We start from the raw sequence: 15,473 nt of genomic DNA, 5'->3' as shown, positions 1-15,473 counted from the left end.
AATGATTGCCTTACTAACATAATAACTGACAAGAAACACCATTTCAATAAGCTCTGGGTCTTTGTCATATAGAGAATCCCAAAACAGTCCTTTAAGATGAGTCAAATCCAGGTGTTGTCATTCATTGCTTGTTACACAGCAGGGTCTGATTAAACCAAGCAGACGGCCTCTGTTTTTACTGGCTGTGCTGTCGGGCTCCTACTCAGAGACGTGGTTTCTCCTCCTCTGTGAGCTGAGGGCACTCGGTTACCATGACGAGCTGTCTGGGCGAATGCACTAAATGTGCCAAGTGATATATTAGGCCGTGACAAAGGGCCTTACACAGTCGCTCACAGGAGGTGCAAACAGACACACACACACACACACACACACACACAGCCTCTTTAAAACAGGTTGACATTGTAACAACATGACCTACATGCATCTCAGGAACAAAAGGGCAATAACTTCCCACACAAAAGCATACGGAAGGATCCAGGAGGTCATTTTGTTGTCGTGACGGATGGCTAGACCTTCGGCCAAAACCACAATGTGAAAAAAAAACTCTGTTCCAAGTAAATAATCTACTATTCGTAACTCTTGTTGCCTGTGGCTACATTTGAGATCATTCTAAATGCTAAAACACAGCATAACATTTGCACAAGGAGAGAAAAACTGACTCACTAATGTTATGCTGAAAAGTTTCTGAAAAGTTATGCGTCTTATCAGTGTGACTCCCCCTACCCTCACCATGCAGCGAATGACGTTAACATTGACTTAATGGCCTGACTACGAGGGCCTTTGGCGCGCAGCAATATCGAGCTAAAGTCTGCTAACATTAGCTCAAATTAGCCACCATTAACTTTTTTGTATCTCGTGTGCACAACATGGTTATTTTAAAGCACAGGCTCTCTGGTTCCTTCTTTTCCGTCTACATGCATGTGAAAAAATCTAAATCAATATAAACTGCGGTTTTCTACAGATGTTGGTCCCAAAGGTTAGAACAGAACTTTGCAAAAAAGCTTTTATATACGCTGCCTCAGAGCTTGTTACTGTGGGGGACTTGAAGTCCACCTGGTCAGTGTGATCGCTCTTAAACTTTTTACTGAAATCGTTTTAAAACTGACTTGTTTTAAGCATTATAACAATTGTCTTTATTGCGTATTAACTGGACATTTGAACCTATTCACTTGAATTTGTCTGTTTGTATTTTCCTCTGTTTGTTGTTGTAACAATATTCATGATGGCATCTTGGCCAGGTCACTGTTGAAAAAGAGATTATTTTTTTCCGCCTGGACTTTAGGGGCCATCTTTCTAGTTTTGTTGGGACTTTGTCATTCTTATTCGTACATGCACAACTCCAACATGACCTGTGTGGGTATGCAGGGGCTTTGATCTATAACAATGAATCATACCTGCATCATATTTCTTAATCTAATCAAATATCTTGTACGTAAAATCAAAGTACAATAGCTGTTTAATACATGTAGTGACATACAAATCTAGGTATCTAAGTATAAAGTAGCATAAATACGGTTCAAAATTGTCCAGTACTTGAGTACATTTACAACTGAAAAAAACACAGTGACATGGACTTCATGTAGAAAGAAGAGTGAGACTTCATCAGAGCTCCAATCTTACCAGTTCCCTTCGCAGCCATGCCAGCGCGCTCTCTATGTCCAGTTTTCTGCCTTCCTCTCCAGCTGTGCACCCAGTCCTGCTCCGAGGATCCCTGCGTGCACTCTGTCCCGCCGGTTTGCAGTGGTCAAAGGTGGAGGTCTTGCAGGAGAAGTCCCGCAGTCTGTTCAAGACCACTTCCATCATGTCAGGTCAGCGATCTCCCTCTGGACCCTCAGCTGTGTCCTGTGTGTTCTCGGCTGCAGTGCAGATGCAGCCTCGTCTGGTCTCTCTTTCTCTTCTGGATCCCTCGCAGTTCTGACGACTTATGAGGAACTCACACTCCCCCCACCCACCCTTCACTTAGCAGTGTGGAGTTTGAATGTTGACGGAGCAGGTCTGACGTCAGGGCATTGTCCAGATGCCTGACCTGGAGTTGTTTACCACTTTTTGCACACACACACACACACACACAGGGTTCATTAGGATGGAGAGGAGGCGGTCGGTGCCATGGGCGACAACAGTTGTCTATCTTTAAAAATACTTGCAATGGGTCTGGTTTGTTGTTTTTTGTGTGCTTGAAGAGGATGCAGGAGGACAGGATGTGCGTGTGCGTGCACACACGCACGCGGCTTTAGTGTATAGGGCCCTCATGATCTGGTGAGTGGCTCGTTGCAGGGTCAGGAGCTTAAGAACAGTGTGAACAGCCATGTGTAACTAACCCCTTCTTGTGCCATTTTACTCTCACTCTGCAGCCCCTAGCAACACCATCTATTCACACACACACACACACACACACACACACACACACACACACACACACACACACACACACACACACACACACACACACACACACACACACACACACACACACACACACACACACACACACACACACACACACACACACACACACACACACACACACACCCACCCACCCACCCCTTGGCAAACCAAACACAGGCCCATTTTGTGGACTCCAGAGACGGTATCGACCAAAATAGCCACATTGACACTATTTTTAGAGTCAAAACTGACTCCTCTTTTAGACATCTTCAAGAAAACCGACGTCACTCTCAACAGGAAGAAAAAACAAGCTGCCTTTTAGTCTCATTGTGCAAATTGTGTCATGTTCTTAATGTGGCCTCCAAAGACACTGAAGGACCTTGTGTGAGCTGTGACGTCAACAGTTGCTTCATGAATGAGTATAATTGATAATTATGTTAAATGCCTTTTTGTTCACCTTTTATTCTTTGTTTGTATCACTATTGATATTAAATGAAATGCTACACTGTTTCTATCTGAAGAATCACAAGTATTCTTTTATCTAAAAACCAAATGACACAACAAATACATTTTGACAATAACGTCTTTGTCAAAGTTTTCCCCCACTTCTCTTTACTGCCGTCGGTGCAGCAGACACTGCATAACAGAGAAGACTTCATATTTAATCTCATACACAAAACACTGCACGTGTTGCTGGTGTGATCGGTACAGTTTGGGAAGAAGATCGTTTTACTGAAGTACAAATAGCAATACCACAGAAATACTCCTGCACTCAAAATTCCACCTAAAGTACAAAAGTAAAAGTACTCACTGCGCAGAGTGGCCCATTTCAATATTTTGATTATTATTATTATTGATGGATGTGTTCATCACTTGAATATCGCAGCTGGTAAAGGTGCTTATTTTTAATTACTGAAAGTACTGCTGGATAGCTTGTGAATTTCTCTTGAGGATCAGTAAAAATAATCTTAACCTACAACAATACATCATAATCATCTGTTTGTTAATAATATTCAGTTTTATGTATTGATGTGAATAGGCAAAGTAACTAGCGACTAAAATATATGCAGTGGCATGAAAAGTACGATTTTGTTCTGTGAAATGTCATGAAAATTTAGATACTCAAGTAAAGTACAAGTACTACAGAATTGTCCTCACTTGATATGTACTTAGCAACATTCCACCACTGGGTGTTAGGAGACAATACCAGAGTTATAGAGACATATTTTGGTCCAAAAACAACCACTCAAATATACAAATAGAAATAGATAAATGAGAAATAATATCAATAACACAATAATAATCATTATTAACATTCTGGGTTTTAAAAGCCTTCCCCCTTCTCATGACTGGTGTGTTTTACATGGGACCACAAACACTTGCTGAACACGGCTCATTGTCGACACCATGTGGTGCATTTTAGGAGGCAAACATTAACAACTGGTGGTTTTCGTTCACGGCTGCAGAGATTACCAGTCCGTTCAGTGTACAGGAGAAGTGTTTATTCTTTTTTTTTGCGGGTTTTCATACAGCCGATAAGCTTGGGAAACATTACAATGACTTAATTGTAAGACTGTTTTGCAACTTTGCTTTAAAACCTTGATGTGAGACCGAGAGCATCTTCTCGTGTGATTTCAAACACTGCTGCTATTCTTTAAAATGAAATTAAATACAAAACGTCTCCTCCAGACGTGTATTCAAAACATATAAATTATATACTGCTTTGAAAAATATGTGTCTGATTTTATTATCTATAAAAAAATAAGAAAATAAAAAATCAACAATCTAGTAATACCATTTAAAAAGTGAAACAGTTGGACACAAGATGTCTCCGACTTCAGCGAAAAGTTAAAAAAACCGTTTGTGCGCACATTTCTGAGTGAAGGTGGACTTTAATCGCTGCATTAATCAAGGAGTCCAAAATAAAAACTCTACTTTTTTTTCTACTCCACGTGATCAAAACGTGTATCCTAAATTCCCAAGAGGCAACTTGAGACATATGGGAACAGTTGTTTCACAGCTTTAGGCAAACTTCTCGATTAAAAAAAACAAACATACAAAATAACGGCATTGACCTGAGATGAGGAAGCCTGGATGGAGACGCGCGCGGCCCTTAGTGTGATTGCACAATGGTAGAGTGCCGGCTGCTCGAGGAGGGTGGGCGGGTCCAGAATGAGTTTTAGCCGGCTGAACAATACATCCCCCCCTCTGATTGAGATGATGAGCTGAACTTATCGTGCACTTTTAGCGCTACATATAAGAGAACATGACATTGCTGGCTTTTACATGTATATCGTGGGGTAAACATGTATACAAACCACCTTGTACAGAGAGTGGGTGTCTTTTATTCAAGTGATCATCTTTGATCGTGTTGGAATGCTGCATTCCAACACGATCAAAGATGATCACTTGTTGGAATGCTGCATTCCAACACGATCAAAGATGATCACTTGAACCGAAAAACTTGGTTAACTTAGTTTACTTTACTTTACTTAACACTTTGACTTCATTTACTTTAACACTGACTGACTTATGGCGCTTCGCGCCCTCCTGCTGTCACTGTGCCACGGTCAAACACGTCCCAGTACAACACAGCACGCAACAATAGTTCCCCCTCTTTATACAAAACAAAAAACCCATTCGCATTAAAAACAAACCTTACAAATAATAACATGTAAACAAACATACTAAACAATGACATAAATCACTTTATGGCAGTTATTAGTCTACTACTTATAATACTTCTACTACAACTACAATTTATACTACTACTACAACAAATATCACTAGCCTACTGCTGACATTTCTTAAGCTACAGAAACCGTTCGAATATTAAAATGTTCACCTCTTTCAGGAGAGTGGTGATATGACTTTTCATATTTGTAATCTTTAAAAATTTTTAATTATTAAGCTTTTTGCAATCTTTTTTTAATGGGATATCTATGGAGAAAATCTTCAAATCCTGTTAAACTTCTTCAACTTTCAAAGCCTTCTTCTTTCTTATACTTTCAGCTAACAGACACCATATAGTTAAACATTTCAACTAGAAGGGTAGTAGTGCAGTTTAAATGCTTTTGGGCTACAACATTTTTCAGACAGGTAGTCTCCCATTTCTGTATTTTCAGCAATATGTAATCTTTTTGAATTATTAAGCTTTTATTTTTAATTGGTTATCTATTTTCACCAATGTTTTTGTAATTCATTTCAGCTTTCAGCCTTCCAAAGCATTTTCAGCAGGAAATGCATTTTCTAGTTGAACTTTAACATCTCGACTTTTAATCCCCAAAGGCTCTTTTTCGCCTCGAAGCGCTCTGCAGGCGGCGATGCATTTGCACACGGTGTGTGTCACCAGTAGCGATCACATGGCTGTGCGCATCGCGTGTGTGTGAACCCCGGCCAAGTCGTTCAGGATATCAGAGCTGCTGGTGCGTTCATCGAGAGGAGACAACGCAACTTTAAGAGCATCTCGACAAGAAATAGTTTGGATGAACACAACTGTAGCTTGTCTTAGACGTATTTTTAAGTCACTTTTGATTTGGACTTTTTTTTGGAGCATGTTTTTATTTTAGTCTGTCACTTTTTGAGGGATTTCTTTAAATTAGTTGTTCTCCAAGAAGCCAATCATGTTCAAAAAGAAGAATCCAGAAAGACTGGTACTGGTGTCAGACTTGAAGAACTCATACACCGATTTGGGAAGGTAAACTTTTATTCTTTCATCTGCACTAAATTGGAATACAATTGTCCGTTGGTCAATATTTATAAAGGCTGTGCGTTAATCTGAAATTGTTCAGTGACTTTTAGCGACACAGATCTCATAGAAAGTGTATTAAGTTAAACTTTTGTCGAAAATAAAAAATAAATTCCGTCTGCCTACATGCAGTTGTGCTGTTGGCACTAGTCTTTGCCCACGTTCCCTTGTTTATGAACTGGGCTACTTTTTTTTCCCTTTTTTTTTTCCACACGGGGTCTGAGAAGCAGTGCGCAAAACACAGTAACTGGCGCAAAAGTGGACTTCTTGCATCCCTGATGGAAATGGGAGGTGCACTGAAGCTTATCACCTCTAGGCTATTCCCTAGGGTATTGATTTGAACGCCCTTTTAAGTCATGTTTAAATATGTGTATATCCTTATAGGATGTTTTCTCCCTCAACAGAAATAAAGGATGATTACATTATATAAACCCAGTTTATCTGCTAATTTTCTCAGGTTGCATTCAGCTGATCATGAAGTTGGTTCTTGTTGGTGCTGCTGGTGAATACACTAATTTCACTTTGGCTGAGCATTTTAAATAGTTTTAAACAACTAAGTAGACTAATTCTAATGTCGTTAGAGTAAAACAAACCTACGATTTTTTTTTTTATCCACTCTTAAAGCGTTTTTGTTTTCAAATAATCTGATCTACACTCATATGTATCTGGACACTTGTAACACACCGAAAGAGCTGCAGTATGAAAAAAGGCTACACAACCCAAAATAAAGGGCAAAATAGAAGTTGTCGACTCCTCTCTCCCTTCCTGTTACTCCAGTGAATGGCATTTTACCTTCTCAGCCTCACCTGCCTGCTATGTCTAGGGTGAGCTAAACCAAGCAAGCATCCAAATCACAGAATAATGAACCTGACATCTCAGTCTATCTATGAGCACACCAAATAGTCCTTCTGCAGAACTGGCTTCCCTATCTTCCTACATCTTAACAGAGCCCAGTCCCTTACTAGAGGACATTATTAGGCAAACCTGTTGGCACTTTCCTTGATTGAGCTGCTGAGCAGCTGATCCACCACAACATCCCAAACGCAACAGAAACAACAAACCCTATGAACCCCCAAAAACAAAGAAACCAGACATGGTTATATCATTTGTACACCCTTAATGGAAAAAAAAGTGTCAAATAAACTGAAACATTGGACTGAAATGAATATTTAAGCAGACATAAAGACACCGTTAATGTTGGGGAACAGGGCCGAGTGAAAAGGAGGACGACCGTGTTTTCACAACATGATCGGGTTAACTGGACGAACATAAAGAGGAGCAGAATTCATGTTTGTCGCCAACAAATTTGACGATCAATCAACTCATTTATAAAACAATAATGCAAAACATTCTCTTGTTCCGCTTGTTTTTTATCATAGGAAATTGAATGAATTTGGATTTTGCTCTCTGAAATTTTGATGAGTATTTAATCGCTTAATAACAGTAACAGTTGATCAGTTGAGTGAAATAATAATTGGAAGGTTTATCGCCAATGACAATTATTTAGTTGCACTCTAAACGGATGTTAAAGAGCCACAATCACAGAGATGTTCTCTACCGTTTGTTCTGATTTTTAATGTACGTTCCAGTGTGGCCAACCAGACGATGGCCTTACAGGTAGACGCCACCGGTGGCATCAAGCATTGCCACGACAACAGCCACGCACAGGAGGATCGTGACCAAGAGAAGAAAGTGGCCAGGAGGAGGTTGTACGTGGTCTCTGTCATCTGCCTGGTTTTCATGGTTGGTGAGATCGTTGGTAAGTAATGACTTTTCTGTCATGTCAATCACTCATGTAAAACTGGATTTAGAGGAAAATAAAGATTGCTAGTAAGCTTTTATTTAATATCAAATCTGAATTAACTCATTTTAAACCCAAGTTTTGCTCAACTCAACAAGAACTATTTAAGATTAAATGTAAAGATGTTTCACTCATTCACATACATCTCACTAATTCACCTTTTCATTTACTTTTGAACGTTTAGTTTTTTCCTCTGTCTTCGTCTTCTTTCACTTCCCCTGCTTATCTACTCTTCCATATGCTTCTGTATTCCTTCCAAAATGTTGGTACAGCCATTCACAGTTCCTCGATTATGAATCCTATGAAACCATCAAGTTCAAATCTGTGGTTTTAAGTCAGATGTGTCATCAATTATTGAATGGATTGTCGTGAAATTTGGACATTCATGTTTGCCTCGTGAGGAATTGTAAAAACTTTGGGGGTCCTTCAACTTTCCATATAGCACTAAGATTTGTGCAATTTTTGGTTTATTTAATTAAACCAACGTTAATTAAATTCTTGTGGTTTATTCAGGTCAAACTTTCCTCCTCTCTATCTTTGGTTCTTTTTTTTTTTTTTAGCACCTCCCACACTAGTATCAATCAAGCATTTCAGCAGTGCAATAGCCTGATATTTATATTGATTTATTGCCTGTCCTTCTGAAGGTGGGTATTTAGCAGGCAGTCTTGCGGTGATGACAGATGCTGCCCACCTGCTTGTAGACTTCATCAGCTTCCTCATCAGCCTGTTATCCCTCTGGCTCTCCTCCAGACCTGCCACACACAAGCTCAGCTACGGCTGGCATCGCGCAGGTACGTCCGTCCATCCGTCCGTCCATCCGGTCCATTCCTGTGAACGCAATATCTCAAGAGCGCCTCGAGCTAATTTCTTCAAATTTGCCACAAACATCCACTTGGATTAAAAGATGAACTGCTTAGAATTCGACGGTCAAAGGTCACTGTCGAGATTTCCTATGCTATTTATGACAATTGCATTTCTAACAAGATAAAATGATGACGTGACAATGTTTTTGGACAGACACGGATGTAAACTGCAACATGATGGCGAGGTGGCAATTGTAATTAGAACGTCCTAAAAAGATCAATACCAGTGTACGCTATATTTAGAATATTTTCCGAGATGGAACTGAATTATAAGTTTAACTCATCTATACTGTTTTTGTCAACAGAAGAGAGCGTCAATAAGTTTTACTTTCAGTTTGTTTCCCCGTCTGAAAATGCTTTCTGACGGCAAGATAAAGTGGTGAAAGTATTCTAAATATATCGTAAATGATTTGGATTTTTTTATGGTGGCGGTACACTCACCTGAAAGGTGACGTCATTCCGTTAATTTCAGCCAGACCTTAAAATGTGTAACTTTAAGATGAATTGTAAATATTGCCCATTAATGTTACTGATCAGACACTTATTTTAAACAGCTCGGCAGTACATAGCGCAGCCACTAGTGTCTCCATTTATAAAGAAACATAATATTATGGCTATCAGGTTGTCATATTGCTTAGACTTAGAGCTGTAATGCATTCACTTTTTCATTGTCTATCAGTTTTTTGTCCTTCGGTCAAAATCTGACCAGAACATCTGTAATTAGAGCTGGACCGATGAGTAGTCTTGAACGGCATGTGTACAGTTTTCCTAAGTCTTGTCACTTCAATATTAAGCAATTTTCAAGTTCTTCTTTGTGTTATTTGGAGTTGAAAATTCTGTTATCTGGAGCAGCTTTCAGTCAGTATTTTACCACGACTCTTGTGATATTCCTCCTTATTCATTTTCCTCCTCATTTCTTCTCCCCTGCAGAGATTCTGGGTTCTCTGCTGTCAGTTTTCACCATCTGGCTGGTAACAGGAGTGTTGGTTTACTTGGCTGTGGAGCGTCTCATCAACGACGACTTCACCATCGAGGGCACTATCATGCTCATTACCTCTGGTTGTGCTTTGTTGGCTAATATTGTGTGAGTACACACTCGGTTCTCATTTATACTGCTTTTATCGGCGCGCAGTGCGTCTTTGAATATTCCCGATTTAATTAAAGCCGATACAGACAGGAGGGCAATACCATATCTACTTTGAGGGACTCTTGAAAAAGTCTGTGTTGTTGTATGTTGTACTTGGAGCTGATTAGATTCATACTTTGAAAATATTTTGTTGCTACTCTCAAAAGCATGGCCCTCATCCTTCACCAGTCCAGCCACGGCCACAGCCACGGGGGTCTCAGCTCACACGGCCACAGCCACGGGGGTCTCAGCTCACACGGCCACAGCCACGGGGGTCTCAGCTCAAACGGCCACAGCCACGGGGGTCTCAGCTCAAACGGCCACAGCCACGACAAAGGGAACGAGCACAATCAAGTTTCAAACCACCCAAACCAGAGAGATAACCCGGCAGATGCCGAGCAAAACAGGGCTGCTAATGGTAAGTTCCTAGTAAAAAAAATCCTATTTGAGAAGAAAGTGACGAAATAAGGAATAATGTTGTCCATGGAACAATGAAATGCTAGAAAAAGCAATTTCTGAAGACATGTCAGTGTGAATGCTGGATGAAAAGCTGACGCTACGCTGAATTGCTGGCTTTAGAATTTGAAAAATACTAATAGTGTATGAAAGATGTAGAATATCTCAAGGTCTGTTGAAAGGCTGATGCTACGCTGAACTGCTGGCTTAAAAGCCTCTCATCCTGAGCTTCCTCTCATACCCCTGCTCCCCAGACAGAAACCTGTACTAGTGCTGAAATATTTTACGTAAGGATTTGGGAGCCCTTGATTAAAACTTCATTTGTGTGTCGTGTCAAAAATACGAGACTGGAAGCCGATTCTGAAACGTATTTTGTCCTCCAGAAATGTTTTGTGGCAGTTGGTCAAGAGCTCCTGTCACTTTGAGGCTCCTGTAGCCAGATGTGCAAGTCCGCTTGCTAGCGACATTATTTCATTATACGTATGTGGAACGTTTTAAAGATTGAATGGGGTTTCTGTGTGAATGTATGAATGAGTAGATGGCAGTTTAAAATTCATCTGAATGGGTAAAACTTTGCACAAAACATTGAATATATCGGAGAGTGTGAAAAGTATGAATGACAGAAGTTACATTATTTACGCATTGAGGTGAAAAAGGTGTTTGGAGGAATAATGAAAATGCTTCCAGCCTTCACACTAATTCATTGTATAATCTCCCAAGCACAGTATTCTGTAGCATAACTGCACTGTTACTGGACTCCTTTTTTTCAGGAGGGAGGGCTCGGCAGAACAACGCCAGTGTGCGAGCGGCCTTTGTCCATGTGTTGGGAGATCTTCTCCAGAGCGCCAGCGTGTTTCTCAGCGCCATCATTATCTTCTTCAAGGTCAGGATTCTCTCTAGGCAGCGTGAAACTTGAACCCATGAGGGGAAGAGAGGAGTGTAGAGTAGGTGTGACATACATAGACATTATGAAATTGGGTCAACAGACTATAAGACCGGTATAACTTTCCTCCTTTGTAATTGTCACGATTTTAAATGTAATTAATTATTTTCTGGTGTACGTAGTTTGTTATTGCAACAGAGTGCGAATCAGCAGCGTACACCATTGTTCAGCAACGTTTTCTCAGGTTTTTTTATTTATTTTGGCAGATTTGATATATTACCATTTCCTTCCCAATAAAGCAATAAGTAATCTAATTAGGCCTTTTACTGCACCACTTGGCCGAACTGCCAGAAATAAATGAATATGAAGTAAATTGTCAAAAAACGGATAAAAACACATAATGAAACACAGGACAAAACAAAAGAAGAAAACATGCACAAAATATTAATACAATACCATATTTAATGTTTCTATTTATAAACATAAAAAATGACACCAAACCTTAGTCACTTAGTAATTATTAGTATTTGTGATTAGAGATTAAAAATTCTACTAAGATTATACAAAACCAGTTTATTCCTCGATAATGTGTCATTTATTTTAACATTACTCGTCAAGTTATTATCACAGTGCTGAAGGTTTAGAAAATAATCAAAAAGAAGAATATCACCCCTCAATATGCTATTATTATTATTATTATTATTATTATTATTATTATTATTAATGTACTGCTCTGTATTTCTGTGCTAAAAACACTCCCACCCTCGAGAAATGTACAACACGACGGTGCCGTATTTTCTATACACGAGCTGTTTTGTTGCTTGCTGTCTGTCTGCAAAATGCTCAAATATTTTCATGAAAAAAATACTTTAAACTACGTCAGCTTAAACCCTTGATGCCTTGGCCAAGATACAATTGTCTGTGTGATTTGTTTCTTTCAGCCGGAATATAAGATAGCTGACCCCATCTGCACCTTCCTGTTCTCCATATTTGTCTTGTGCACCACCATCACCATCTTGAGGGATATTCTTCTTGTCCTGATGAATGGTGAGGCTCTCGTTCTCTGGTCCAAAAAACAATAACGACACACAGAGTTTGCAGCTCTCTTTCCTCATTGCTCCTCGTCATTTCACTAAGCCGTGCATTTTCCTGACTCAGGCACTCCTGCGGGGGTGAAGTACGGCGAGGTGCGGGATGGTCTTCTAGCCGTGAAGGGGGTGAAGGCGGTCCACAACCTTCACATCTGGGCCCTCACCATGAACCAGACTGTACTGACTGCACACGTAGCCATAGGTGAGATGATAACTGCCAGAGTCGAACACTTCAGCGCCTGCATTGTGGCACATTTTTTACGCATCAATTTATGGTGGAAATGTCTTCATTTATGTGAAGGAGAACACTAAGTTCAGGCGTCGGGTGACACATGTGACACAAAATGATTAGGCAGTAAGGCTCTCAGGCATTTTTTATGCTTTCAAATATCATTCAATATATTTGAAAGTAACCAGTAATGCTGTCAGATGAAGGACGTTTTTTTTTTTTTTTTAGAGAAGTAGAAATAGAAAGTAGCAGAAAAACTCTCAAGTAGAACAAGTACTTCCAAGTTGCACTTAAATGCAGTACTTGAGCATACAGCCTTTGGGCTTTTTTCTTTGTACTACTTGCGTTTAAAAAGGCACACCTATTTACACTCTGGGGCGACGAACAATTTCCCTGACATTTCCTTCGTCTCCCTCTCCTTTCCACAGACGAGACAGTGGAAGCTCAGACTGTCCTAAGAGAAATGACACAGGCTTGTATCTCCTCGTACAACTTCCACTCTATTACAATTCAAATGGAGAGACTGGCCGACCTGAAGCCTGGATGTAACCTGTGTGTGGAGCCCAAGATGTAGGAACCTGCCGTAGTGCCTTTTACCCGAGCCCATCAGAATATGGCCAAGCCGTGCTTTGACTGCTGTAACATCGGCACTGCTCTCTGGTTCCTGAGGTCTTTTTACTGTGACATTCATGCCAAAGTCATATGACTGTGCCCATGTTTTGATACTCCCAAAGAAATATTGACATTGAAATAAGTGTGCCTGAGTGAAGGGCGAGCTTTCTCATGATTTTATTTATTTTAGAAGAAAGGTTCCCTATCCACACCATTCCCCGTGCGGGAAGCTTTAACTAAAATATTGCTAAGATTTATTTGCTTTTAAGTGTATTCTTGTTGAAATATAAATCACAATGAACTAAATTCATGCTTTATGAATCTATACATTTTACATTTTGTTGAATTTTTGTTTTGTGAAGACTTGAGCGTCAAGCACTTGATTTTCTGTATTCTTGTGATTTTTATTAAAAGATGGTGGAAAAGCCTTTATTTATTTGAAGGAAATTGGATAAATTCAGGCGTGAGCTGACAATTATAAATAGAATGACATAATGCAGGAAGACTCTCAGGCATTCTGTACTGTTTTTAAAATATTTACTGATGAATTTCTCCTTTGATGTTATCTCTTCTGAGTGAACACACATTGAGGCATGACTTGCTCTCACGTCCTCTTTAGTTTGGGGGCAGTAACCTCTTTAAATGTGCATGTGGCACTTATTCACCTCAGTGATACATTAAAGTAGATAAATATGTACTGTTTGTTTGAGCATTAACTTACTGTATCAAGACATGGGATACAGCCATTTGCACACAATTTGGTATGTAAATATCAAACGATAAATACTTCTATTCAGTGACTATTACGCCAGCATTCTCAGAAGTACTGTGTATGATGAGAGCATCACATGTACTGTATGTTGATTAAAGTTTGTGCAGTTTAAAGGTGAAATAAAATATTCAATAAAATATTCCTTTTCAAATACTGAGCATTTGCTTTCAAAGTTTGATTTACGATGTCATAAAATCCTACGTGATGAAGCACTGTATCCGTTCAAACCCTCACTGCCTACGCCACCTCCTCTGTTGCTGGGCAACAAGCCCACGGATGGATCCATTGTCTTGAGGGGCAAGTGGATCCCTAAACCGGTCCTCCACCTCCTGACATTAAGACAGTTTGTGTGATTATTGTTTTTAAATGTACATGGCCGGCAATTTGTACTTGTGGGCCGCTGCTTCTAAAGGGTTATTAAACAAGTCAAACATGTTTAGATGATGGAACACATGACAACTAAAACTACCTATTTGTAAGGAGATGGACATCAGTTGTTGAATGCTTTAGTTAGGAATCCTGTACTTTACTGTTTAGATGTGTCATTTTTGTAGGTATATGTAAAGATGTGTGTTCTACCTTTTGTATGAGCATGTCAAGTGAGGCCAAATCTCATGATCATGTTTTGTAATGTTTGTTGCACGTCAATGCGTGTTACTGGCAATTAAGTTTAAAAAGTTCTATACAGTAAGACTAAACATACTGATTTACTAGATAAGAAATGACATCATCAAAAACATCTGAACTAACAAAAGGTCCTCAGGGACAACTGAGGATCAGACCAACAACCCTCTAACTAACACACAACCTGCTCTACCTCCAAGCCGCACACTCGTACACCAACCCCAGTGGTCGCCCTCCCACCCACGCTGCTTTATCCCATACCTTCAGCTATTCTAATCTCATGCTTCCGCAGACGGGAAAGTCTCCGTGAGCAGTGAGTTGTGTGGACTTTACATGCCGCTGCCTTCAGAGCAGGCCATTGTACTCCCTTCTCTCGACATCTGAACTTGACCCCCGGAGGGACCAGATCAGTGCGCATTCAATCAAAGAATGAGTAATGCACTACGTGGCTAGATAATCCGTTTTAGTCCTGATACCCCCTCAGCTAATAATTATTACACGGTTTGTGTTTCCTCACAAGGGGGCTTTTTTTGGTTACCTTTTGCTCTCCAACTCTTTTTTTTTTACTGGTTCTCCTCTCTCTGCTTCTTTTCCTCCATTCACTACCACTTCATCCTCCCCTCTCTCTCTCTCTCTCTGTCTGCCTCTTGCTGTCTCGCCCTCTCATGTTCAAGGTCCAAGTCTTGGCATCGGTTTAGATGAGGCACTACCGTCAGTTTAGAGGTAATCCGTGTTGTTGTTATGCAAGAGGCCCTAATAACATGCAGCGTCACATGATGTACCACATGGTGCGGGAGACACACGGAGGAAGTCAGATTCATTGCCCTGTGATGAATGAAGGTCTTTGGTTTGAATGTTTTGTCTCAGTGAGGTTTGATGACAT

General features: G+C 40.1%; 1 protein-coding gene across 1 annotated transcript; it reads left to right on the top strand.

The window, feature by feature from the left end:
• Window positions 1-6,008: 6,008 nt before the first annotated feature.
• On the top strand, window positions 6,009-13,156 carry slc30a8 (solute carrier family 30 member 8; the record flags this gene model as incomplete). Its single annotated transcript, XM_079175756.1, has 9 exons — window positions 6,009-6,082; window positions 7,723-7,892; window positions 8,579-8,725; window positions 9,728-9,881; window positions 10,091-10,227; window positions 11,150-11,262; window positions 12,204-12,309; window positions 12,421-12,555; window positions 13,011-13,156. 9 exons carry the CDS (start codon window positions 6,009-6,011, stop codon window positions 13,154-13,156), a joined length of 1,182 nt encoding a protein of 393 aa, XP_079031882.1.
• Between the last annotated feature and the right edge of the window lie 2,317 nt (window positions 13,157-15,473).

The sequence above is a fragment of the Pholis gunnellus genome (genome assembly GCF_910591455.1).
Source record: "Pholis gunnellus genome assembly, chromosome: 16".
Taxonomy (NCBI): Eukaryota; Metazoa; Chordata; class Actinopteri; order Perciformes; family Pholidae; genus Pholis; species Pholis gunnellus.
Note: the sequence above shows the minus strand (reverse complement) of the source record. Positions and strands in the feature narration are given on the sequence as shown.